This window comes from Acipenser ruthenus, chromosome 16, assembly GCF_902713425.1.
Source record: "Acipenser ruthenus chromosome 16, fAciRut3.2 maternal haplotype, whole genome shotgun sequence".
Taxonomy (NCBI): Eukaryota; Metazoa; Chordata; class Actinopteri; order Acipenseriformes; family Acipenseridae; genus Acipenser; species Acipenser ruthenus.
In genome coordinates, this window is record NC_081204.1 from 31,414,593 (window position 1) to 31,440,677 (window position 26,085).

The window sequence follows — 26,085 nt, forward strand, 5'->3', positions numbered from 1 at the left end:
TATATTTTATTTTTTAATAGAGCCCTTGGTGGCCATTGTTGGTAAATTTGTATTAACAAGCAGACAGATGCACGGCCATGCCTAGGCTAAATGGATAGATAGATACCTGCAGACAAACCGAATAGACAGACAGACAGAACACACAGCTCTTCAGACTCCTGGCTCACAGGGATCCCATAATCATCCGGACTCTGCCCAGTGCTTACTCGTAGCCTTAACTAGTAGTCTTTGTGGGTGACTTCCAAGCAGCATCTGAAGCCGAACAATGTTAATGGAAGAGACCAAATCACCGTGAAGAGCTATGTTGCATGTCACCACTAGGGGCTGTCTGTCTTGCTTTGTATCAACCAGCCACCAGAGTGGAAGAGAGAGCTACTCCCCCCCCCCCCCCCCCCCCCCACACCCCTCCCCACACCCCTCCCCCCCTACTCCCCGGCTCCTATTTCTTGTTCATCAGGCTGCTGCTGCCCTCAGAGAGTCTCACCGTAGCCATGGTGATGCCGGTCTGGCTGTGTGCCAGGCTGTTTCGGCGGGTGTCCAGGTGCCGGCGGTGGCACGCGAAGCAGAGCTGGGCTTTGAAGTGCTGGCGGAAGGTCTTGCTGAGCCAGTAGAGGGCGAAGGGGTTCACCACGGAGCTGCTGAAGGCCAGGGCGCGAGACAGGAAGGAGGCCAGCAGGTGGCTGGTGGAGGAGTCGACGGAGGAGCTGTAGGTGAAGGAGCGGTACAGGTACAGCGCGTGATTGGGCAGCCAGCACAGAGCGAACAGGAAGACAAACACCAGCACCGTCTTCGCAAGACGCTTACGAGACTCCATCTGCAAAAGGACCAACAGAAACATGCGCTTATACATTCACTTCATCGAGGCTGGCTTTCTTTCTTTCTTTTTTTAACACGTTCTATAACAAGCAAAGTACCTTCAACTTCAAGACAAATCTTTCGATTCAATCTTGATGGATGTTTCCTAACTTGTGAGAATGTGAATTGTTCAGTCACCATCTGCTCTGTTTAGAGATGTGTTTGGGAAATTCTCCCTGTCTGCACAGATATCTATTCATAGCAGATGCAATCAGAAACCTATTTCCTAATCCAATACCAGACAGGTAGTAATCAACACTCAATATCAAAATATAAACTCTTGGCAAAACATTTCAAATAGAAACATCAATATTTAATAAGTTATGACTAGGCCAGGCTGTTAATTAAGACTCGCTGACCCCCATCAGCCTGCATTAATAATGTTAAGAACACACTGAGACCTGAATGAACCCTCTTGCATGTTGAGGGAGGCCAGTGATTGCACAGAGACCAGGGGCCAGTGTAAAGTGGGTTTCCCGGAAGCACCTGTTTCCGGATGTGCGGGTGTTCCTCCCCGGGCATGTTGCAGGCACTCCTGACCAGCGTCCTGGCGATCAGGATGTAGTAGACAGAGATGATGGCAAGAGGGACGAGGTAGAAGGTGAGGAAGCAGAGCAGCGAGTGCATCTCCTGCAGGGCTCTCTCTGAGACCGGGTAGGGCGCACACGTCTCGAAGGTGCTGTTGATTCCCATGACGTTGAACGAATACAGGTCTGAGAAGACAGCCTCCGGGACCGCGAACAGCATGGACAGCATCCAGATACACCCCACCTTGCAGATGGTCCACAGCACTGCGTCCGAGCCCTGCAGGTCCATCGGCCTGACGATCGCTCTGTACCTGAAATGAGACAGCCATCCGGCTCACTGCAGGCAGCTGGAATCGCAGACTAGCAAGGAAACACACCTCACAGTCTTGGATGGGATCTGTTTTGTTCATATTTTGCATAGCACACAGCGACACTCACGACCAAATGTTGTACTTGCAGGGTTTTATTTTCCTGTGTATACTGAGCATCAAAAGAAACTTATCACTTATATTTGGATAAAATTCACTAGATGTGATTGAAAAATGACAAACTCTGTTTTAGAGCAGGTGCAGTGGCTTTTTATTGTGCTGATTAACAATTGACCTCATGAAGATGCTGCAAAATGATGTGACGATCTTGGGCAGGTGTTGTGACTCTTGGTCTCCCAGTTCATGGCCTGTCATTGACAGAGTGTGTCTGGTTATGCTGTCTCGCCGGGTTTGAAATTGCTGGCTGTGAGCACCCAAGATAGCGAGCCAAAGTATGCTGCCCTAGTCCAGCCTCCAACATGCCGATTGCACGAAGGCGCTGCTTTCTTGACAGACATGACATATTGTTTTTTTTCTGTGATTTTCTTTATTGCTTGCAATTCAACAGCTGAATTCACTCCATATCCAGTTCCAATCAACTGTCTCACTAATTAGGTGATTAAGTGCATATGCTTCAGTCATAGTCACTCAAACGTGTCATGGTCAAGGATGAATGATTAAAAAGGTGATGAAAAAGAAACCAAAAAACATTTCGTCAATGACCATCCTTTATATACCTTATTTCGAAAATAAATGTGTTATAATAGTGCTAAGTCTCTTTTGATGCTCGGTATATTATTGCTAAGGAAACAGTGCCCCCAACCCCCAGCGACTGATGACCATTTTTATTTTACAAAACAAAAGGGTGACGCATGACATTATGATGAAATTGTACCTACACTCCCAAACTGGATGTTTTCAGCTAATATAACTGCATGTTCATTTCTTCTTTAACATTGACTGAATGATACATTCCGAAGAGGTCAACCCGAGCAAAAACTAGAGGAGCTTGAATACAAATGAAGCATTCTTCAGCTTCGTTTGCCCTTTCTGTGTCAGAATTCATTCAAAATTTATAGAGGCACTACGCTTGCAAAAGTCATTTTGCAATGTCCCCACGCTTTTCCCGCGGTTCGGGGGTGTGCCCCTGTTGGAAAGAGACATTTCCTAGAAAAAAAGACAGTAATTACTGCTCTTCTGTGTTTTTATGGATTGAATGAACCGTTCATTGACGCGGAGAAGAAAAGCTAATTAAAGAAAAATAATAATTTACTAATCATCCATCCTGATCACAATCCCAGCTTTAAAAATGATAAATCTCGTTAAATGCAGATCAAAAACAAATAAGTTACTGTTTGAAAAAAAACAGACCATAGCGGTACCTGTGTTGTTATGAGTTCCGAGGACTAGGGTGATGACAACAGAAGCTAAACAGAGAAAGTGAATCCGTCACTGGGACCGCTCACCGCAACATACCCATTACCTGTCAGCACTGAGGACGGTCAAGGTAAACACGGACACGCCGACTGAGGCCAGCTGGATGAAAGAGATGATCTTGCAGCCAGCTCTGCCAAAGAGCCAAGTATCCGCGAAGTAGCGACTGGCGTCCACCGGCACGCAGGTCAGCAAAAGCAGCAGGTCTCCCACAGCCAGGCTGGCAATAAAGATGTTAGGGGCTGTCTGCATGGACTTGACCGTGAAAAACACTTTAATCAGGATGACGTTTCCTAGGAGACCCACAGCGATGATGGTGCCGTAGACAGACAGGACCGTGCAGAGAACGGCCTGTGCAACGGGCGCTTCTTGAGCTGGCTCGCTGTCCAAGGTACTGAAATTCTGAGCGCTGCTTGAATCACCGAGCTCGGCGCTGCTGAATGTTGTCGAAGTCTCGTTGGAAGAGCCCATGGTGAAAGTTAGTCACAATCTTCAAAATAATATCGTGAATCTCAATTAAAAATGTCTTTTACCACAGACTGTTTTTTAACACAATTGAACTGCTACACATACTTTAAAAAAAGGTTCTGTGTGGGTTAATGCTTACTTCAGATCTGCAAGCCATCCCAGCGTGTAGTTAAGCAGACTTCTTGTCTCGTGGTCTAAAGTAAGAACGGGTACAAAGTGGGAGGAGCATCTGCTGATTGGTGACAGACGCACATGCAGTGGTCAGTGGGGCACATTGTACTGGTTTAGTTGCAGTGCACGTTGCATTTCCCATCAAGCATGGGGCGTTTCTGTACTGTAGTTTTTTTGCAAAACAAAACTTCATCCTTGAATTCACAAAACATAATTGAATTGTATAGCCTACTATTCTATAACTATTTGCTCTGTGCTGTTTTGTGTTATAAGTATACATCAAAAGTCAATGTGCAGAACCATATTTGTGTAACACGAAACCTTTCCATTGCCAAATCAATAAAGGTGTTCTTCGCGCTCAGACGCACAGCAGCGCTTTTAACTGGTGTGGGTTAATTGCTGCTTTTACCTCTCCGATTTAACAGATGAGCGGTCAGTAACACGTGACGCAGCCATTATCTGGAAGATAATTGGCCGGTGCTACAGTCTGGAGCTAAATGCCAATGATCTAGCAGCGCAATTCCAGCTGCAGAGGTAATAATGTTATTATATCTGGTAAGAGAACGACGCGAATCAAATTTACTATAATAAGCACCAGATGCATTTAACCCTATTCATGAATATTTTATACACAAACAACCATCCCCAGTCCAAGACACACAGTGTTGTAAACAAGTCAGGCTTTTATACATGTATTAAGACTTTGTTTTAACCGTTAAATTGATCTGCATGTTTTTTTCAGTACCGTTGCCCAGGTGAGCTCAGCAACACATACATAAAATAAACGCGCGCAAGGATGCGTTTAGCAAAATGCAAACACAGTAGGCATTCCAGTCAAAGACGGGTCTGTGGAAGTCAGTTACAGTCACTTTAATGTACTTCCTTCAAGACTTTGTAAGCGGCGCTGCTGTAGCTGGAATACCCTTTAAGTAAAAATATGCCCTTCGGTGACTAAATTAGTTGGTTCAATTCAACCCAAATAAGTCAAAATAATACACACCACTCACCGTCCTTTCCAGGGTCCAAGCTTCACTACAGTACAGAACTGTCATTTAAACTGACAGAGCAACTTATTCAAAAAATCAACACTTGTAAATAAAGACTACTGTAAAATGCTTTCATAGAGCAAGCTCGAGGCGCGTACTGGCAGTTGCAAGTGGTAGACACACGTCCGGCTGTTCACACTGGACTGTATATTTCAAATATTGCATTTCACTTCAATGAATAGTATTCTGAGAGCGCCTACACTGCCTCATGCATTAGACTACCACAGAAGCACATCGGGTATTGTGACTAGAATTTTTTTCCGGGGCCCATTTTGTGGCTGTGGGCCCCAGGGGAATTTCCCTGCTCCCTCGGTGGGCCTGCTCAATTTGAAGGCATTTACTGAATGTTTTATCGTTACGCATGAAATGCTTATTTTTTTGTCAGTCTTTCTGTATCAAGCACGTTGTGCATTCCGAGCACCGGCCTTCCTTCTGAATGGCTTTTACCTGGAGACCTCAAAAGTCGGATTCAAACAAAAACTCTCCTTGTCACACACTTGCATTGAATATTTTTCCTTTGTTATCTATTTTTTTTATCTGATTTTCTTTAAAGCCTGCTGTTATGTTCAGCTGTCAACAACAACAGAAAGGTCTGCTGTGTTATCGCAAGCAGGGACCACACAACACGCGGCTGAGCTGACGTGGAAGCTTTTAGGAAGCGCAGTCCTTGTTGTCACATCGTTTGTTTTCCTCTTGACCTAGATGCCCCAAGCGTGTTTCTTTGTGGACCTCTCAGACGCTTTGTTCCTTTCAAGACTGTGTATGATAAACGGTATCTGAAGGCTGATACGCGGACTGAATAAGCAACGCCGGTGGTGTGGGGAACTGGAAAGGTCAGATATCTCTGCAATCTTCCTCTGGGTTTCCTCGGTGTACAACGAAAACAACTTCAGGTAGCAGACACATCCGACACCGTGTGTGTGTGTGTCTCACCGAGCGTAAAGGAGAGATCAAAACAGGGCCAAGGGCGGCTGCTGCGGTACTCTGATCTCTCCTCAAACTCCATTACTGACTAAAGAAAGCAACAATCACGAATTTCCTTTAACATACCTGCCGCAATTTTGATCACCCGGGATGCATCATTTCAGCCCCCTGTTTGAGATTACTAAAACACCTTTGAAGTAGCTGGAAAGATCTAACTGCATAGCGACCCCCTCCCAAAGGTGTATCCTGGAAGCCCAGGCTGCTTATGCAATACCGACCCGTTTATTTTAGTTTAATATTCATTCTTAAGATTTTAGAATATGTCGATGCAGACTACTAGTCAAAACATCAGTCAAAAAATCTACTTTTAGTATTGCTATACCTCTTTTTATTAAGTGGTTTATGGTTTTTTTTCAACGAACACACAGTGCCAACAGGTGTGCAAATGCTGTAATTGCAGTATAAGTTTATCTGATACAGCAGCTTCACAAAACAAGCATGCACTGCACTTTACCCTGTGATTATCATACACAGTGTGTGCATCTAATGTAGCAATAAAATATATAATAATGTTTCTATTACAGCAAAATACAATGTATACAAATATGACAAGGATGTGTCTATTACTCTGCCTGGGTTTATATGTGGATTTATGTGTACAATCTTTCATGATTTCAAGAATGACATTAGAACATTACATAGTTGATTGTGCATATGTACACAATCAACAATCGTTTTCTTTTAAAACGGTAACAGAAATTAAGAGCAAATGATAAAAAACAATTTAACTAAACAATAACAGGAATAATAATAATTAGTGCCAATAAAAAAATAAAACTGGCACCCACAAAGGGCAGGTTCTGCAAGGCTGGCTTTGTGAAGATTAGGCAACCTGAATATGAGCCATTCACTTAAACAGGGCGAGTGTACCCCCAAGAGACTGAATGGTGTATATCTACCAATACATACAGTAATTATATATATTCTAACTATGGTTCTTCTCACTGCTGTACGTCCAGACAGCACCCTCTTGTGGTACAGTGGTGGAAATGTTAAGACTGAAGGACAGTTTAAGGCTGGCGCTGCGGTCCTGGGTCCAGTGTTCCTGACAGGGAGAGGGTGAGAGAGGGGTCACTTCTTCCAGGAGGGCTGCTGGTAGTGCACTTCCAACCCATTCGTCTGAACTCTGAACACGCTGGGGAATGAGGGGCTGCTGCTCGTGGAAGAGGCTGCCAAAGGGTTTTCATAGACCAGATCTGAAGGGAAATAAAGATCAGACAGAGAGATCTGTGTGTGTGTGTCTGTCTGTTTGTGTGTGTGGCCCGTCTGTCTGCACCAGGTATACAGTGTGGCCCGTCTGTCTGCACCAATCCCCCTTTGTTTCAATGTATTATTTTTTCAATATAAAGAATTTCAATCTTCCTCTACATTTCTGTTGTTTTTCCCCCCCGGAAAATGCCACTGCAGTTTTCTTATTCCCCTTTGGTAGGTTCAGTCCATCAAAATACAGGATACAAGACAGTATGATATAAAACCAACATGTAAACTAACTGCAATAGGAAATATATTTATTTATTTAATTGTTCGTCTTTTAACACATTATAAAATCCATGCTCTAACCCCACCCCAACCTGATAAGAAACCCCAGCAGGGCCAGAGCTGCTTGGATACTGCCTGGATGGTGTTTTGAAGCTGGCTGTTGTGCTATTTGCTGACTCTTCACGCGGTAGCCTCCTCCCAGCGAGGTCTGGCTGTGTTTCTTACCCAGGTGGGATCCCACGGTAGAGATGAGCTTCCTCCCGGAGTCAGACCCATTGGAGGTGCTGCTGGTGGAGTTGGACTTGTGAGACTTGACCGATTTCACTGAGGGGCTGCGCGCCGCTTGATTCGCTCTGGACCGGCCGTTTGTACCAGACCTGCTCCAGTCTGGAAAAGAAAAGTCGTCTTTCTTCTTAATATTTGTATTAGCAGCAGCTGCATCAGACTTTGAGACCGTGTTTATGTTAGATGCTTTTTCAACTCCTAACACTATGCACAACTTTTAAGACCTTAGACTATCATTAGAAGGGCAAAGCAATTTAGTAACATCAACACAGTGCACATTGCTTGCCATGCCACCACTAGTTATATCTATAAAATATAAGAATACACAGGGAAAGAGAAGCGAGTTCCTGAGCCTCCACCCCTGTAGAGCCAGAGGGATTCTTTTAAATAGTAACATACCTGAGTATTCGTTAAGCCTGAATCTGCCACAGCACAGGTGGATCCTCCACTGCTTACGGACGTTCTCTTTCAGCAGGCAGTGAAACACGAAGATGAAGAACCCTGGGAGAGGGGTGACGACAATGCAGCCCTATATTGCATTAACAGCATAGCCAGATACCCCAAGGTGACAGCACAGCACAGTGCGGTAAAGCCTAGTGAAAGCATGCTAATGCATTGGCAGAAATGGCCAAATTTGACGAGGTAATGTACAGCGCTTCATTGCCCTCATCTGAATTCAGACAGGGGAACTGTCTTCAGAGTTTGCATTTGCTCTTACCTTGCAGGGAGTTGCAGATGGAGAAAAGGTAGAGGAATGGCACCTTGGCAGGGCCCCAGGCAAAGCAGCCAAAGCTCCAGGTGAGCCCCAGCAGGAAGGTCAGGCTGACCACGCTCTTCAGGTTGGACAGATGCCTGCTCTGGCTGCCCGCCGGATTCCTGGCCTTCACGCTGTGGATCTGGACCAGCACCACAATGAACACAGCCAGGTTGCACACCAGGATCAGCAGGAAGTAGGCCACCACCGACACGTAGAAGGCCACGTTGTCCTGGACCCAGCAGCTGCAGGAGACCCATGCAGAGAAGAGCAATCAATCACCCGGGTTCAATCCACACACTCCAGGGGTGGTGCAACATCATTAAATCAGCCACAGCAAGTTTGCTTTCACTGACAATGGAGTTCAGAAATACATTGTTCCACATTCTCTCCCTTAATTGCATTTGTTTGTCACTTCATATAAAAACAGAAACAAGAGGCGCTACTCACAACACATCCTCTGGAGTCTTGGCTGGGCTGACAGATTCAGCAGACACTCCACTTCCATAAAAGTTTTTGTTGATCGCCAGTACAATGCTGACAACTACCAGTGGAACCCCTGTACAGAGAAAGAGAGCGAGAGAGAGAGAGAGTAACCTTTTGAATTTGAATGTAGTTTGGGAGGAGGTACATCCTCCAACACATGACACATCAGCCTCTTTATTAATCAGACACTTCAGGCTTTTCAACTTAGATCGCAATGCATTCTGGTACATTTAACCTGTCTGTTGTTTCTTTTCTTTAAGACAAGCAGGACTACACTTACCAGAATGCATTGGGGTGTGACTTAAAAAGCCTGAACTGTCCCAGTGAACAGTCATATGGTAACCCTAACCAAGACTAACCCTAACCATAGCCCCTCAGACAAGCTGAGGCCAGGTACACAGCACTCACCCCAGCCAATGGAGCAGAGCTTGAGGATGTAGGAGTGCACGTAGATGTTGAAGACCTTGACAAGTGCGAAGTACATGTGCACAGCTGCCAGCAGCATCCAGGTGAAGGAGGCCAGCAGGGAGTAGTGCAGGGTGACAGCCAGGCAGATGCACAGGCCGTGGTTACCGAAGGAGGCCAGCCAGGTGTTGATCAGGAACAGCAGGTTCAGCAGTAGCAGGGCGGCGGACAGGTTCATCAGGATCTTCGAGGGGTAGTCCCGACGCAGCTTACTGGCACGAGACAATGAGAGGGCAGGGACATGGGCAGCTAGTTCCCCCGATTGCCACTAATCTTGGACTGAGGTCTGTGAATGAGACGGTCTGACGGTCTGATTGCCACTAACCTTGGGACTACATTACTTGATGTCTGACCGTTCTAGAGGATGGAGTGAGGAGAGGGAGGGAATGTGGATAAGTGCAGGGAGAGAGAGATAAGTATAAGTATAAGGATAAGTGCAGGGACAGAGATGGGTAAGACAAAAGGAGAGCTCTATGTGTGCCACACTGAGTGGAGATACTCACTCGAAGGCTATGTAGGACAGCAAGGTGACGGTCAGGAAGATGGAGGACAGACCACAGCCAATGTACGTGATCATGGTCATGATACGATCATCCAGGGCACTGACTGGGGTCCTGGACGGGTCCTGCACAGACAGGACAGAGGAGGGGAGGGTCTTATTTCTAAGTAACGTTTAGAAGGTTTTTGGTTTTTTTTGCACTCTACAAAGCTTTCCCTTATTCAATGCCGTACGTAATGCATTGCCCAACATTCAACTTCGTTTGAAAAGTACGCTTTGTATTGTTAAATACAAATATTATTTGTAAAGAGAGGACAAGAAGAGAGAGGGGTGGAGGGGTGGTGAGGGTGACTTACCATCAGCACTCCGAAGTGGGTGAGATGGTCACACAGACAGGTGGTGTGGTTCAGACTGGTGCTGTTCATTCGACAGCCCTCGGAGCTCCACCCTCCCAGCCCATCTGTAACTCAAGAATACACATGCTGTCCTGGCAGTATATACAGACACACACACACTATACACAGGATACAACACACACCTTACACAAACAGACTACACACAACACACACATTAAACAACAGCGGCCAGCTGCATAACACATATTACATCTCCTCCTTAGTTTGTCCCTTAAGTGCTCCTTGAGTTTAAGGGTGTTGCAGAGAGCAGCTCAACACATTAACTCTAAAAGGCAGAGTAAAAGCTTTACTTACTGTTCCCATTCAAGTCCCAAAACACACACTCCACGGATTCATTGTACTGAGAAAATAAATAACAAAATAAAGATGTCACAGTGTCAGCACCAACATGCAGAAAAAAACTGTGTTCTCGGTTCCAGGCACGCGTACAGTACGTGTCTAGCCTTGAAATACAGCAGCAATTCTAAAAGTGCTCAGGTTACTGTAGGACCTACTGCTGCAGTTGCAGGACGAATGCACTGCTCTCTGACTTTCTGAAGTGCCACAGTAATGTAAATGACATACCATTAACCAAGTGTATCAATGTGGTTTAGGGCTTAGGGTTAGGGGTTAGGGGTTAGGGGTATGTGCATTTAACAGAGGTGTGTGTGGTTGGATAATCTCTCCCAAACTAGATGAAACAGTAGCATATGAAGAATAATATAAGTCCACCTATACTTTACTTTTCTATACTCCAGTGTATTAGTGAGATACAGTGAAATGCTAAATACAAATGTAGTTATTTACAATAATCAAAACAAACAATAACACCAGTCTACTATAGCAAATGGATTATTTAAACACACGGCGAAAGAGAAGGTACTTTAGATGGACTGTTTTTTCTTTTTTTGTTTTAGCCCAGCCTGCACCTGAAACAACATTAGAGTCTTTTGAAGCCCACAACCCCCAGCTCTAACCTGGTCACACTATACCTGAGACCCAGTGCAAGAGGGACTGGCTGTGCCTGGTCACACTGTACCTGAGACCCAGTGCAAGAGGGACTGGCTGTGCCTGGTCACACTGTACCTGAGACCCAGTGCAAGAGGGACTGGCTGGGCCTGGTCACACTGTACCTGAGACCCAGTGCAAGAGGGACTGGCTGTGCCTGGTCATATTGTACCTGAGACCCAGTGCAAGAGGGACTGGCTGGGCCTGGTCACACTGTAACCCAGTGCAAGAGGGACTGGCTGGGCCTGGTCACACTGTAACCCAGTGCAAGAGGGACTGGCTGGGCCTGGTCACACTGTACCTGAGACCCAGTGCAAGAGGGACTGGCTGTGCCTGGTCACACTGTACCTGAGACCCAGTGCAAGAGGGACTGGCTGTGCCTGGTCACACTGTACCTGAGACCCAGTGCAAGAGGGACTGGCTGGGCCTGGTCACACTGTACCTGAGACCCAGTGCAAGAGGGACTGGCTGTGCCTGGTCATATTGTACCTGAGACCCAGTGCAAGAGGGACTGGCTGGGCCTGGTCACACTGTAACCCAGTGCAAGAGGGACTGGCTGGGCCTGGTCACACTGTAACCCAGTGCAAGAGGGACTGGCTGGGCCTGGTCACACTGTACCTGATTAGGCTTTAAGTGCTGGAGAGTTATGGTTACTGGGTCTGTCAGATCACGAATGGTGACGTTGGTCACGCTGGCAGAAACAACGTACGTGTTCAGGATTCTGTCTCTCAGTACTGAGTCCTGAAAAACAACAGAGAAATGCAATTAACACCATGCAATTAACACAAATCAATTAACACCATGCAATTAACAACAATCCATTCAAAGAAAATAAATAAGACCAGCTGCTAAAATTGTTATTTTCAAATGAGTTTTTCCTTTTACCCTGGTTACTCACCTGGAAGAGTACAGTTTTCCCGTAGAAAGTGAACTGGACCCGAGCCATGGTTCTGTTGCGCTGTTGAAAAAGGTGTTTTTCCAGAGAGCGAGGCAGGGAAATGTACGCCACGGTGTCATCAAACGGGTCCTGATTGATGAAAGTCTGGTTCGGGAGATAAGGGTTCAGGAAGGTAAGCAATACACTGAGACTGCTGAAGACGGAGAAGCAGGGGCATGGCTAGTAACAAGCAGGTTCCAAGCAAGAGCGTGTGTGTCCTGCAGCTAAAACCTGAACTGCTTTCTTTCTTCATCTGGTAAAGGAATTATACATGACCATGAAACTGAACTTGACGGTGGGACCCTGGGAAAGCCAGAGAGCCCTAACCATTCTTCAGATCATTACCTGGAGGTCGTGGCCTTGGATGAAGGACGTCACTCCGAAGGCAAGTCCATCGAATTGGGAGGAGTTGATGTTTAAGACCGTCAGGGCCAGCATGGGGGACGTGATGCTGACCGACTCTCCGTCGAAGCTCATCGTGTTTCCAATGCTCTCTGTGATCTCCAGGATTCTGCAGGGGAAGGAGGGCACGGGGTTAAGAGATCAGTGGCTATTGCTGACCGCTTGCTTGCATTCACTTGTGCACATCAAACATATTTGTGAGCTAAAGGAATGCTGTATCACACCTGAATATATCCCATGATATGAGTACTTAATTATTAAAATTTACCCCTTCAGACCGAGGTCTCATCGCAACATACAAATAACAATTACAGTGTACAAACAACACAATAAAAACATGTGCGGTTCAGACTTAATCAGCAGTGTACAGAGATCAAAGAACAGCATAAATAAGACATGTATCTATTTGTTGATGTGGATTGAAGGAGGAGAAGCAGTGGCAGGTTCTAAGCAATTCCCTCCATGCCCATTCCTCCTGCCCCCCCTCCATGCCCACACCCCTGCTCCAACTCACTGGTTGGCAACAGGCTGCAGGTTGCTCTCCGTCTCCATGATGTTTGTGACGATGTCGACGATGGTCAGTCCGAGGGAAGGAGTGACCTCCCCGATCTTCATGACCTCCACCACCTTGCTGACCACGATCTCCACTTCCTGAAGGTTCATCTTAGGGGAGTCGCTCGTCAGGTTATTAATCAGCTCAGCGACCACCAGGGCGTTGTCTGTCAACACACAAACGCGCACGTGCACGCACACACATGCGTTATAACATCCCGCCAGCTCCCTCTCCCTCTCCTCTTTCACTCCTTCCTCTCTCTCTTCTTTCTCTCTAATTCGCTTTCCTTCCTTTCATTCCTCTCTCCCACTTTCTCTTTCTCTCCTCCTCTTTACTGCTCCTCTCTCCTCCATCCCCTTTCCTTCTATCCAGATCACCCTCCCTGCAGCAGCCTGACCCCTGTGGGACTGACCGGTGGTGACATCGACTTTCGCCAGATCTACGATATTGTCTGGGAGGCTGGACAATGTGGGGCAGGATTCCAGCATCGGATTGGCCCACGTGGCTCGGTCAGTCTCCCCGTTCACATCACTGCAGACAGCGAGAGGGAGAGAGAGAGAGAGAGAGAGAGAGAGAGAGAGAGAGAGAGAGAGAGAGAGAGAGAGCAAGAGAGAGAGATACGCTCTTGAGTTACAGCAACTAATTTCCAAGAGTGTCCCAGAGACATCAAACAGAAGAATCGGTCCCAGCAATGATCTCTCCACACAAACAGCATATACACTGCTGTCCTGTGCACACAGACGAAGAAAGAGCACCCCAGGACCACCAACACTGACATGGTAATCCTGCTAATCCCTGAATCAGAGGGTTTCACTGGGATTATATGAACCTGGCTGTATGAGGAAAAAGAAGAGCGAGCCTGGAAAAAGTATCAACAGCAATGTAATAAGCGAACTGGTGGGAATGTTGCTGTGCAAAGTGTTTGCATATTATTACCTCGCAGCTTTATTACCCCCCAGGAAAACCTGGTTAAAACGTGCCAATATTGACACACCTGCCTCTAATTTAAAATCCGTGCCAGCATCAGAACTTTCATTAAGAGCTTCCGAATATGACTTATTGCTCTTAATATCTACTGAATGTCCACATCATTTATGACTGGTAGATTAGAGCTTTATAACCCACTGTGACATGACAATTACATTTTAACTGCATAATTAACAGCTTGAACTTTAAAGAAAATGACAGAGTGGAACCGCTGTCGTTTTCAACAAATAAATACATAAATAAATGAAAGGGAATTTCAGAAGAAGAAATGTTTTACTCTGTGGCACAGCACAGCGCCAGCATCCATTCATGGTGCATTCATGGTTAAGGAGCTTTCAAACTCGTCACATAGCACTGCCTGGTACACATGCATGAAAGACGGCAGAGGGTGACTTCGGTGATGATTCAAGCTCAACTCCAATCTCATTCCTGACAAATAAAGACCAAACTAGACATAGTCTTGTGCTTGACCTCAGATCATCAGGAACTACAGTCATTTTTAAAGTGTAGATATTTTACATTTATATCCAGTTCCCGTTCTGATGGAACTGAAAGCATTCCCATGATTAAATGTGTATATTATGTTTGTAAAGTGACTTTTCCTACCATTTTCTCATGGCAAAGTGATTGGGGTTCCCCGTGCAGCACAGCGAGGCAGTGTGCCCCGCTTTGATCTCGGGCCAGGTGTAGTTCCCCTTGGAGAATGAGTGGGTCACCTCAGCAGGGCAGGCACCTGGGTCTGGGACAAGACGAGGATTAGTTATTTATTAAGGGAGTCTTCTTCACAGTGCACTGGCCCGAATGCATAGCTGCAGTGAAAACGAATAGAAGCAATACCAATGAGCTGGATGTGGATACTCGTGGGATCAGCCCTCATGGAAATCGACCCATCTGTGTAGTTGCTGTTCTGTATCAGCACCTGCTTGATCAGTTCCTTTGTCTCGGCTTCGTTGGCCTCTGAAGTCACCTGCAGGAGAATCTTACAGCCATAACTGCCGGGTGGAAAACATAGATAAAAGAACGTCAAAATTAAAATTCGAATACAGATCTGCTCTGTTTTGTTCAATTTAAACCGAAATGTAGTTTTTTTTCCCCGCAGTGAAATATAAAGAATCTGTAGTAAAGGATGGTGGGGAGCTGCAGGTATATAGGCTGTTAGACTGGATAGCCAGGTGTCAGGACAGAGCTCTCGAGAGCTTGCTGTTTAGTCTCTTCCCTCGAACCTATTTCATTGTGAATACCTGCTCCTGTAATAGATGTGTTCAACCTGCTGGGCAAATAATAGCACCTGCTTCAATTCTGCACTTTGGAAATACATTTTGAAAACTACACAACGTTGTCCTGGCTGTTTTACATCCTGCACCAATCCTGGCTGGTAAGACTACCTTGAGGAAGAACCCCACGGTTCAGGGATGGATTTACTGAATTATCCTACCTGGCTGTGGTCGACAGAGTCTGTCTTCTCCTCTGTAAGGGAAAAACAAACATGGAAAGCAATGTCAGCGTGTCTCCTGTCCAGTGGAGTCTGGTGAGGGGATCTTAGAGAGAGGTCAGTGAATCGGAGAGAATGGTCTCCCAGGGAAGTTTCAGCTCTCTTGCAGGTGTGTGGCAGGCAGCTATCATGGCGCCCCCTGTCTGATCTTGAAAGCATGTGTCTTTAATGAGCAAGTTCACCCAGGAAGCACGTTTATTAACATGCTTTACCATACCTCGCTACTCTTTACAATGCTTACCTGTGCTTTGCCATGCTTTCACTGTGCTTTATTACACTAGGGTTTTACTGTGGTAAGCTTTTGTAAGGGATGGTCAGTGAAGTGCAGAATAACAATAACCTGCTACTCACTCTGTGGTCCCTGAGACTCCTCCCGGCAGGATCAGTCCCATACGGAGACGGCATTCGACTAGAAAAAATACTGGAATCAGGATTCAAGGACCATTCATCCATCTCCTTCACACAGACCAGCCAATCCTACTGTTGCACATAAAACTGTTGCCGTTCCGCTTAGCCTTTTTCAACCTATAATTGAAGCCACCAGTAAGCATGCCCTCTCTCCTGACTTTGCAATCAAAGTCTGTCAGAAACTTCAAACAGGGTTTGCTTAGTTCCAAAAAAAGTTTTACAAATACAGGAAACAAGTCTAATCTAACGTTTGCTCTGATGCCACTAACAAATATAATGTCTAATGCGCTGCGGTCTGCTTCAGAAGTAACTCTAAAGACAACATAATGTACAGACAAAGCCAATCCATCACAGACAGGCTATGTAGAAAGCACAGCGTCGGCTCCATGTGATTTGGTGTACAGTACCTTACTGAATTGTTGGATACAATCAGATGAGACACAGTCATCTTATCCTCAGGAAAAATCCAGTTGAGCTGTTACCAAGCAAAGAAAATAAATTAGCGAATAAATAATGAACACATTAATTAATTAATTAATTAATTAATTAATTAATACAAGGTGTAAACCCTTACCCAGATGATAATTTTCTCTGTTACAAATGCAAGGTCTGTCACTGCATTGCTGACCAGGACATTCATTCCAATTCTATAGAAATTAACTGTAACAGATAAAAACACAGATAGATAACAAAAAATACATACATACATACACACATATATATACATACATACATACATACATACATACTGTAACACAGCAGGGAGGGGGTTAAAGCCTCCCTGAGTGGAAAACATGTGCAGAATGCACATTTGTTTAGTTTAATTGTTTTGGTTTATTGTTTCATTGATTTGTTAATTGTTTTATTATTAATTATCCCCTGCACCTGGTAGCTATTGTTAAATTAAAACCAGGTGCAGGGTATTTAAGAGAGGCAGCTAGTCTGCTCATGGCTGCTAAGGAGAAGGAGACAGAAGAGGTGCTCTGTCTCAGAGTAGCCAAAGTAAATAAAAAGTAAGTGTGGTATTTAACCGGTGTTTTGGTGTAAGGACGGGGAAACAGCTTAGCTGTCCCGTGGTAGTCAGGGTGTACTTGTTTGTTTAGTTAGTGCTCGTAAAGAGCTAGGTGTTTATTTTGTGTTTGTATTTTGTTTTGGTGTATTAAAAATAGCGCACCAGCGCTTAAAAAATCCATTCCAGTGTGTTGGGTCTATTTTTAAAGGGGCAACGAACCGTGTGAGTTGCAATTCTATTACAATACATACATACATACATACATACATACATACACATATATACATGGATGCTGGTCCCACTGTACTAAAGGACATATCTATTTGAGTAGTTTACAGTCTATCTTATATTACCAGCAGGGGTCAACAGAACCCATAATAGCAGCGTGCCACATGACACAGGTCTGAGAATGCTACTTTCAGAACACTGTTCTTCCCAGACCAAAAACTGGGCCAAATTAAAATCTTTTGAAAGCATAAATAAATAAATAAATACTTCTTGCTAGATGTGGCAATGTGCCCCGCCGTTGTGTGCATATTATGTGTTGTATGGTGCGTGCGTGTGTTAATGTTGGTGTATAGATTGGTACACGGGATATAAACGGGTCTGTGTTTCACGTGTGATTTAAAAAGGTAGATTTGTATTTAGGCACGAGGAGGGCACAAATCACTTCACGTGCTGGTTAAATGTAATATGTGAGCACGGGGTTGCACAGAATTAATTCACGTGCTGGGATTCAAGTGAATAATTAATTAGTAATTGAATCCCAGCACAACAGTATATATAGATGCACATTTCATTCAGTCGGGGTTGGGTGTTCGGTGAGTGGAGAACGGGATTGGAGACGGAGGTATTTGTGGAAAGTAATAATAGTTAAATCTGCTCACCGTGTTTTGTTCATCTGTCTGTGCACTGTTTAGTTCGTTTTGTTTGTCTTTTTATTTTGGCGTATAGTGCCGTGTCCTGTTTTTGTGTTTAAAACCTTTTATTTTCTGTTCTGTTTAATTATTAAATGCTGAGCGCGATCACGCGCTCAGCTTCACCAAACCTCCAAGTCTTTGTTTATTTATTTCCTGCTTCTGGTCTGAGTCCTGGAGGCGCTGTAGATCCCACTTCTGACACCACGTGTCACAAAGACGGCCGGAGTGGGTGGCGTCAGACCAGAAGCAGGAAATAAATAAACAAAGACTTGGAGGTTTGGTGAAGCTGAGCGCGTGATCGCGCTCAGCATTTAATAATTAAACAGAACAGAACAGAAAATAAAAGGTGATCTAAACTCACACTTGAAAAAGTTAAGTATACATTGTAAATGGATCTGTGAGTTCAGGTTTAATTTGAAGTTGCAAACTATTTCTGGATTACAAGCAACACTGGAAGGTGAAGTGAAAAGATACCTTGAAGAGTGGGGCTGGGGCCTGATATTGTGATATTGTCAATCAAACTGTGAGGAAAAAACTATCAAAACTAGATTTGGGTAATTGGTTTAAATGGAATTTGTGGCTATTGCTCCACCCTACCTGTGGTGGCACTGTTTGTATTCTGAGCAGTCGTGGTCACAGCTTTTGTGGTTGCTGTTGTGTCCGTGGTTGAGGTCGTGGTTGAGGTCGTGGCTGAAGTCGTGGCTGAGGTCATGGTTGAGGTCCTGGCTGAGGTCGTGGTTGAGGTCGTGGCTGAGGTTGTGGTTGAAGTCATCGTTGGGGTCTTTGCTGAGGTCAGCTTTGTTGCTGTAAACACTGAGGCCATTGAGGTAGCTAAGAAAAAAGAGAAACTAGACGTGACTGGTAATCTTTGGTAAATAAAGGAATGAATAATCCAAAACACAGAACTATAAAGGAGGGTGAAATTACAACAAGCATTCTCATGCCAGTTGAAAGCATTTATCTTGTTTGGGCTCATGGCTTCAGTACAGCTAGTCTACTGGTAGATTTGAGTCATAATTAAAACTCATATTTTATGACATGTTTGGAGCAGAACCTGTCTGACTGGCTCCCTCTGACCTGGGTTCAGTTCCAGTGTTCTCAAACCTCACCAGACCGCCGTAGGGTACAGAGCTCTCCTCAGCCCTGGTTGTGTGGCCCATAGGGGTCGCTGTTGAACACAAACCTGTAGCAGAGCTCGTCCTCCCTGGAGTGGTGGTTTCCGTAACAGTCGACACACGGGTTGTAGTTACCGTGGTTACAGGGCAAGGGAGGCCTGGAGTTTTAGGAACAACAACATTTTTTTATTTAATTAATGTATCTGTTGATTTACTAAAAAGTAAGTCTGCATTTAGTAAGTCAGTGATGCCAATTAGCTTCACTGCTTTAATCAGTGTACTGGTTTGAGGACAGCGAATTCTGTTGCTGGTTTGATTTAGTTTTTGCAGTCCCTGCTGTGTCGCCAGGCTGCGAAACACTTTCTCCACCATTCGTAATTCAAACACTCCTAATCAAAAGATCTTGATAAACGCGAAAAGAAAACAGGTAAACGGCTCCAGCTGTTTGCGATCTTCTACACAAATACTCACTTTGTTTGTTCCCGAAAAAATATCGCGCTGTTTGGGGGCTAGTTTGAATGCTAGCATATCTAGGCCTACAGGCTCACAGAAAGCTCTATGTAATCTGCTGATTAAAGAAGAGAGTTTAACCCCCGTTGGGATGTCATTGTTACCACTGCAGCAGCATCTAGTGCTTTGCCCTCGAAGATCCTTTGGCACGGATACACACCTGGGACTGCAATAGTCTGCCCTGTGGTGGCCGTGGTGAAAGGCAGGGTGAAGATTGTTACCGGAGTTACCTGCCCGGTAGTGGAGGCACCTCTATGCCTCTTGGCTGGGGTACAAGGGAAGAAAAGAATAAATAAGGAAATACACAGTGCAGCAACTCCGAAATAAAACTCAATTGTATACCTGTCATAGGTGTTTCTGTTTCAGTCAAGGGGGAGGGGGTTGGCAGTTACACTTACATTCACAGCCTGTTTGCAATGTCTGACAGGTGGCACTGAAAAAGCCCCCCCCCCCCCTTCCCCGCCCCTCTCTTCCCTAGGGCACCCTTGTAAAGGAGATGGCTCAGCAGCAGTGGCTTGGCTGTTCGTACCGATAGGCTGGATCCTGATGCTGCCTGGCTTGGCTGCCACAGTGTAGATCCCTTCGGTGTAGTTGTGGCTCTCCAGAAGCTGTAGGATCTGTTCCTGGGTTTGAGTTTCATTAGCTTCAGTGTCCACTATCAGCTCAGCTCCACAGCCCAAACTGTCAGGAAACAAACAGATGGAAGAGTGAAAAGAAGAGGTACAGTAGCACCCCACTTGAACTGGTAGAAAGCACAAGCACTGGCTGTGTCGTGTACACGCTCACGATTCTGTTCGATTGGCTGCTTCAAGAGTTCTAACTCGTCCGGGAGAATGATCTTTTCATATCAACTCCCGGGGAGACGTGGAACTGTTTCCATCACAGTATGAAGATGGAATCTGATCATCTCTCCTTCTCTGGTTTTAAACATCGTGTTTGGGAATTGCTTAGAAGCTCCTGCCAATGCTTCTCCTTCAGTCCTTACATTCTTAGTTTACAGTGCTCTGAAATCATTAATTTGCCATTTCATTTCCGCAAACAGGCCCTTCAGCCACATGTATGGATATTGTAATTGCATTACAATAACTGCACTGCAGTGCTGTGTGCAATTACGTTGCGAATAATGGCACCTGAATCACTGTGAGATTAGCTGGTCTACCTGAATTGTATTGGGGATGACCTGCCATGAACTTCCCTCCAATCCTGTTGGGAACAAAACATAGAAAAAGTTCAGTTTTATCTTTCCCCTGCTGCAGAATTTACTACCCATGTTATTATTAATATTTCCTGAGGGCTAACGTTTAAATTGCTGTAATTATCAAACCATTATAAACGTTATAAATAAACCATTTCCATAGCTATGCCCCTGTCAAACACTTGTAGTTAAAAGGAATGATAGGTACACACAAGCCAGTATTAAACAAAGCATATTAAGGGTGGATGTAGGTTTTTTCAGTTACTCACTATTTCAGTGCCTTCCCCAACAGAATCAGCCCTCCTGCTTTAAACAACGAGACAGAAAGTCACATGACTTGGTCCAAATACACAACGACACACTGTACATAAAATAGACACTGTTCCACTCATTGAGTTTCTTACCTCGGAAGTTGAAAAGAGACACTGATGTTCAGCAAAAACATCTCATAGGGAAGAATCTGACAGAGCTGTTAAAAAAAAAGCTAAAGTTAAAGAAATGTATGTATAAATATAAATGACTTAGTATGATTGAAGTATAAATCTTACCCATTTAATAACAAGGCTTGCAACTACATCTAAATCAATATTCCCTTGACCATCCACTCTGGTCATCCAAATGGTCATTTCTATTTGATAGAAAGTCCCAGCTGAAAAAAAGAAAGGAAGAAAGAAAGAAAGAAAGAAAGAAACTATTAACAATCCTGTTACCTCCTGTTACCAAATTGCGTATTGAAAAAACATTGCATATTCATGATAAGAAATGATACTACTACTACTACTACTACTACTAATAATAATAATAATAATAATAATAATAATAATAATAATAATAATAATACAAACCTGAAGGCAGCTGAGCAGGCGTTGTCACTGCAGAAAAAATAAAATCTGTTATCAATCTCCATTTGTATTAACTCCTTTACAATATTAACATACTGGAGCCCTCTTGAGCCAACTAAAGCACTATACGTGTCTCAGAGTACTTTACTACAAAGCAAAGTAGAGAGTTTGCTGCGGTATGCTGTGCTGTGGTAAAAGCACAGCAACATGCAGAAGAGCATAAAGCACAGTGAAAGCAATACAAAAAGCATGGCGCTCTTGGAAAATGCACAGTATATTCATGGTAAATCATAGGGACCCAAGATTGTGTAGCCACAGCAAGACTCTCACCACCCACCCGCGCCCCCCTCCCCCCTCCCCCTTAACCCCTTAACCCCTAACCCCTAACCCCTTAACTCCAATAGAGAGACAGACGGCTGTGAACTGCTGCTCTAGCTAACAGGGATTCAGTTTTAACCTGCTTACAAGCAGCGCACAGGCGGCTCTAAATTCATTAAACTGTGCGCAAGGGAATACTCCTGCACTGCAGCGGGACTGCAACTGTACAAACCTGAGAACAGGACAAAAGCACAGCTCAGTATCCAAGCAGGATAGAAGAGGCTGTGGGGAGCCTTGGTGCAGCATATTGGAGCCCTGATTCTGTTCATGTTCAGTCTGAGAAAGGAAATGGCAAACGGGTTATGCGAAGATTAAACAGCATTTTAAATACACTGGATTTAGGTTCAATATTCTTTCGCTGTATCTAAGGGGGGGGGGGTAGCAGGGAAAACAAAAAAACGAGAAAGGGGGCAAAGGCTAAATAAATCTTTTTTTATATATAGCACTTTCCAAGTAGATGCTATACTTCCTCAATTATATTACGGTTGTCAAAAAGAAAAGTTATTTATAGTATGCAATTCGCAGAATGTTTCCCCATTTCAGCGCTGAAATAACTTTCTGTACAGCAGCAGTGTGTAGAGTACTTTATAATCTGAGAGATGGGTTTTACGTGTTTAAATTGGCCAGTGTTGGACCACTCAGTACAGTGATGATTCCTGTAACCATTACAAATACATCATTGTGTTACTTTCATTTCCAACCTACAGGAAGCCTATTGTACCCTTTGGGGGATATAGACAAACTAGACTGTCAACAAGGTATACTTTGTGATAAAGAGTGAGACTGAGGGGCAATCTCGTAAACAGAATGATTCAGACTGAAGTTTAAATCGAACATGATTGTGGAACATTGGACTGCAGCTTTAAGTAGACTAATTTAGTGTGGTGTGGGTTGACATATTTCTTAAATTGCCATTTACAATGTGTTTATAATTACGAAACCAGTTCTTGTGCTATTAACATAAACTGTGTGTGTGTGTGTGTGTGTGTGTGTGTGTGTGTGTGTGTGTGTGTGTGTGTGTGTGTGTGTGTGTGTGAAACATACAGTAGACTCGTTATATTAAAATAAATGATCAAATAAAAATGTGTATTAGGTATTAAAAAAAACTACTATTTTTTCTTCTTTTTTTACCGCATTATAAAATAAACATTCAGATAAAATAAGCTATACAATGAACATTAAAAAGGAAACTTACCTGGCAGTGTTGTATTCATGTGGAAATCTTTGTATTATTAAAACAGCCGACTATTAATCTCTTCTAACATACAGTGGCGCAGCATTTATCTCGGGTGGAACATTTCTTTTGAAGCCTCTTAGCCGTTCTTACTCTTTGTCACGGTTGTTGCATACAAAAAAAAAAAAAAAGTAAAGCTCTCTCCTTGTCGTGTCCGCGAGCCCGGTCTCGTGTCTTGGTCTCGAATTGAAAATGATCTTTGAAGTGACCTCATCGCTCCATTCCATAAGCGCGCAGTTGTTGTTCACACAGGTAAATACCACGTCAGACACACACCTTGAAAACTCGAGCTATATATAACACATCCTTTCAATTTCTCAATTTGCCTCAGAGTTAGACATCAATAGACTCAGGTTCATATATATATATATGTCTTCCAAGGCTATTTTTTTTTTTTTTTTTTTTTTTTGCAAACAGAAATGTCTACTAACGTTATACCAAAGTAACGCTGAGACAATAACCTTGCTGTGGTACTTCAAAATATCCTCTATAATTATACACACTGCCAGTGCATACAGAAGTGTCTAGACAGACATAGCTAGGTATAGGGCCTATACATCTAGACACTCGGCACATATTGCACACCATTAGTCGTTTGCACTAAATTAAAAGTGACAATGCTGCCAAACTAGTAAAAACAAAACAAGACGTGCATTTACTTCACTCTCCCAGGTGTTACAAAGCGTTATATCGTGCTTTCTCCACAGTATAGCGCAGTAAACCATTATAAGGGGTTTGTATATGCTTATTATTAAGCAATAATATATTTATTTTACCCAAACCAAGATGCTATGCAAAAGTATTCTTTTTTGTTAATATGTTGTAAGATTGTCATATAAAAATGCTTAGTTGTTTTTCTTAGTATGCCTGGTAGCCAAACACACAGAAGCATTTACCTACAGAGTTCAATATGATTTTGATCATTTTTTTAGCTCCTGTTAAATAGAAGATTCATATGAGACCATGCAGCTTCAATCAGTTCAAAATCCAATGTGTTTTACAAAGCTGTTAACTGCATTGATCAGTAGTCCATAGTTCACTTAGAGACTGGCCTGCAAAGTCAGCTATAATTTGACTTGTGTGCAAAATGGCTGCCAAACACAGTATTTTCACTTTTCTTGGAACCCAATAGTACTGGTATCTGGTGTAAGGTCTGCATGGGCCTGAAGCAAAATGTGACACAGCCTACTGTGTGTGTTGTCTCAGCCAATGCAACAGCTGGCACTGTGTGTAAACCCTGAGAGCTTACCTGTGCTGACAGCACGCACACACTCACTAAAGCTTAAATAGCCCAGAAGATGTCTTTATTGGTATTGCATGATAAACACAGACTTAATTAAGAACTCTGTGCCAGGGAAAGGGCAGTGTCTCACCGTCTGTGATGTCACGATGGAAGAGTTCTGTTGCTCATAGCGTCTGGGTGTTGCAGTTAAGCAATACAAGTTCTTTTGCAGTAACCAGATTCTGGCTGGCTGGCTGGAATCACAGTTCTTTTTCCCTTTCTGCCAGAGAAAGTCCAACCCAAAGTTTGCTGGTATGATGAGACTGAGTTCCGCTTTCCTGCTTAGGCACAGTATTGAAAGCTTCACTACACTGTTAAAACCAATGCAGTGTCATGGTTTTTTTTTGTAAATGTCTGGACAATCTATACATTTGCAGAAAAACATATTCCAAATATCTGAAAGGAAAAATCCAATTACAAATCTAAAAGGAATAAGAAACGGTTGCACACTGCCCACAAGGACCTCTCTGAGTTGCTTACTTCTGGTTTAGTAACTTTTTGGGGTTCGTGTTTAAAATCTGACAAAGTTTATTCGGAACATTGAGAAGTCTGTGTGAGTGACACCTGAGCAAGGGTGTCCAATCACAGTCCTATGTGAGTGACACCTGAGCAGGAGTGTCCAATCACAGTCCTACGTGAGTGACACCTGAGCAGGAGTGTCCAATCACAGCCCTGAGAGCCATTCCTGTTCAGGTTTAACAAATACCATGAAGTACATCAGGGTCTGGATGGAGGTTTGATTCAATTAAACCATTTAGAACAGGGCTGGGACAAAGACCTGGACTGGAAGGACCAACCCTGGCCACCCCTGTGCTAGAGTGTCTGTAAATATTTTGACCTGGTTAAAATGAGTTTAGGTAACCATAGGAACAGGAAAAAACAGTTGTTCTGTATTAAATATCGGGCCCAACATGATTAGGAGCTTTATGGTGTTCTGGGAAAATAAACATCCTGCATTGATTAGCGGTTGACATAATCCAAGGCTTATGGAACAAAGAAATCGAACTCCTCCATAGATCTCACTTGGAGAAAGCTGATCTTTGCTCGCTGACCTCTGCATACTGAGTTTTACTGCCTGATTCAATAAGTAACACATTCATTGAACAGAGATACTTCTGCATGATGTGTGCGTTTGAGGCCCTCTCTGGGGACCGAGAGACAGTCCAGCCGCACTCTTCCTCAAAGGATATGAAAGACAGTACTGGGTGAGTTATTGAGTTATCCAGGACTTTAAACACTCACTCGTTCCATGAACCACACACTCACCAAGCCAGGCTCCTCTGCACATTAGAGAGCTTCTCAGGTGCAGTACTCAGCACTGCTTGATAAAGGCTTCTCATCTAAACGAGCTGGCTGGTTGGACTCATTGCGGGCCTGGCTATAAGAACTTGAGAAAGTTTACGTACAAGAGAAAGCCATGCAAAGCCATCACTGCTGGTCCGGGAGCTGGAGGGAGTTTATATGGAGTTTGCATGGGAACACTTTGCAGAGCTGCTGAGAGAAAAACAAGAAACAGGAGAGCAAAGAAACTGAGCAGGAGGAGGCACACAACTCAAAGGCAGCAAGACCACAGAAACAGCAGTGTGGATCATGCATGGCATCCAGCGCCTGTACGTCTCATTGCATGAGCTGTTTCATATGCAACCATTCCTCC

The 26,085-nt window shown here is 44.1% G+C and overlaps 2 protein-coding genes across 2 annotated transcripts; both read right to left on the minus strand.

The window, feature by feature from the left end:
- Positions 1 to 434: 434 nt before the first annotated feature.
- On the minus strand, positions 435 to 3,743 carry LOC117963354 (phe13-bombesin receptor-like). Its single transcript, XM_034903220.2, has 3 exons — positions 3,174 to 3,743; positions 1,342 to 1,693; positions 435 to 814 (listed from the first exon to the last, which is right to left on the minus strand). Exons 1-3 carry the CDS (start codon positions 3,593 to 3,595, stop codon positions 440 to 442), a joined length of 1,149 nt encoding a protein of 382 aa, XP_034759111.2. The 5' UTR covers positions 3,596 to 3,743; the 3' UTR covers positions 435 to 439.
- A 2,355-nt stretch (positions 3,744 to 6,098) lies between these two features.
- LOC131697841 (adhesion G-protein coupled receptor G2-like) lies at positions 6,099 to 21,605 on the minus strand. The gene is made up of 29 exons (XM_058989429.1): positions 21,541 to 21,605; positions 21,244 to 21,344; positions 21,100 to 21,164; positions 20,965 to 21,001; positions 20,660 to 20,703; positions 20,030 to 20,181; positions 19,661 to 19,765; positions 19,059 to 19,148; positions 18,473 to 18,706; positions 16,518 to 16,603; positions 16,351 to 16,418; positions 15,887 to 15,944; positions 15,479 to 15,510; positions 14,881 to 15,035; positions 14,650 to 14,782; positions 13,469 to 13,587; positions 13,018 to 13,222; positions 12,447 to 12,612; positions 12,063 to 12,206; positions 11,783 to 11,905; positions 10,472 to 10,517; positions 10,118 to 10,221; positions 9,766 to 9,887; positions 9,206 to 9,474; positions 8,762 to 8,870; positions 8,276 to 8,556; positions 7,957 to 8,058; positions 7,498 to 7,659; positions 6,099 to 6,989 (listed from the first exon to the last, which is right to left on the minus strand). Exons 2-29 carry the CDS (start codon positions 21,319 to 21,321, stop codon positions 6,865 to 6,867), a joined length of 3,414 nt encoding a protein of 1,137 aa, XP_058845412.1. The 5' UTR covers positions 21,322 to 21,344; positions 21,541 to 21,605; the 3' UTR covers positions 6,099 to 6,864.
- Between the last annotated feature and the right edge of the window lie 4,480 nt (positions 21,606 to 26,085).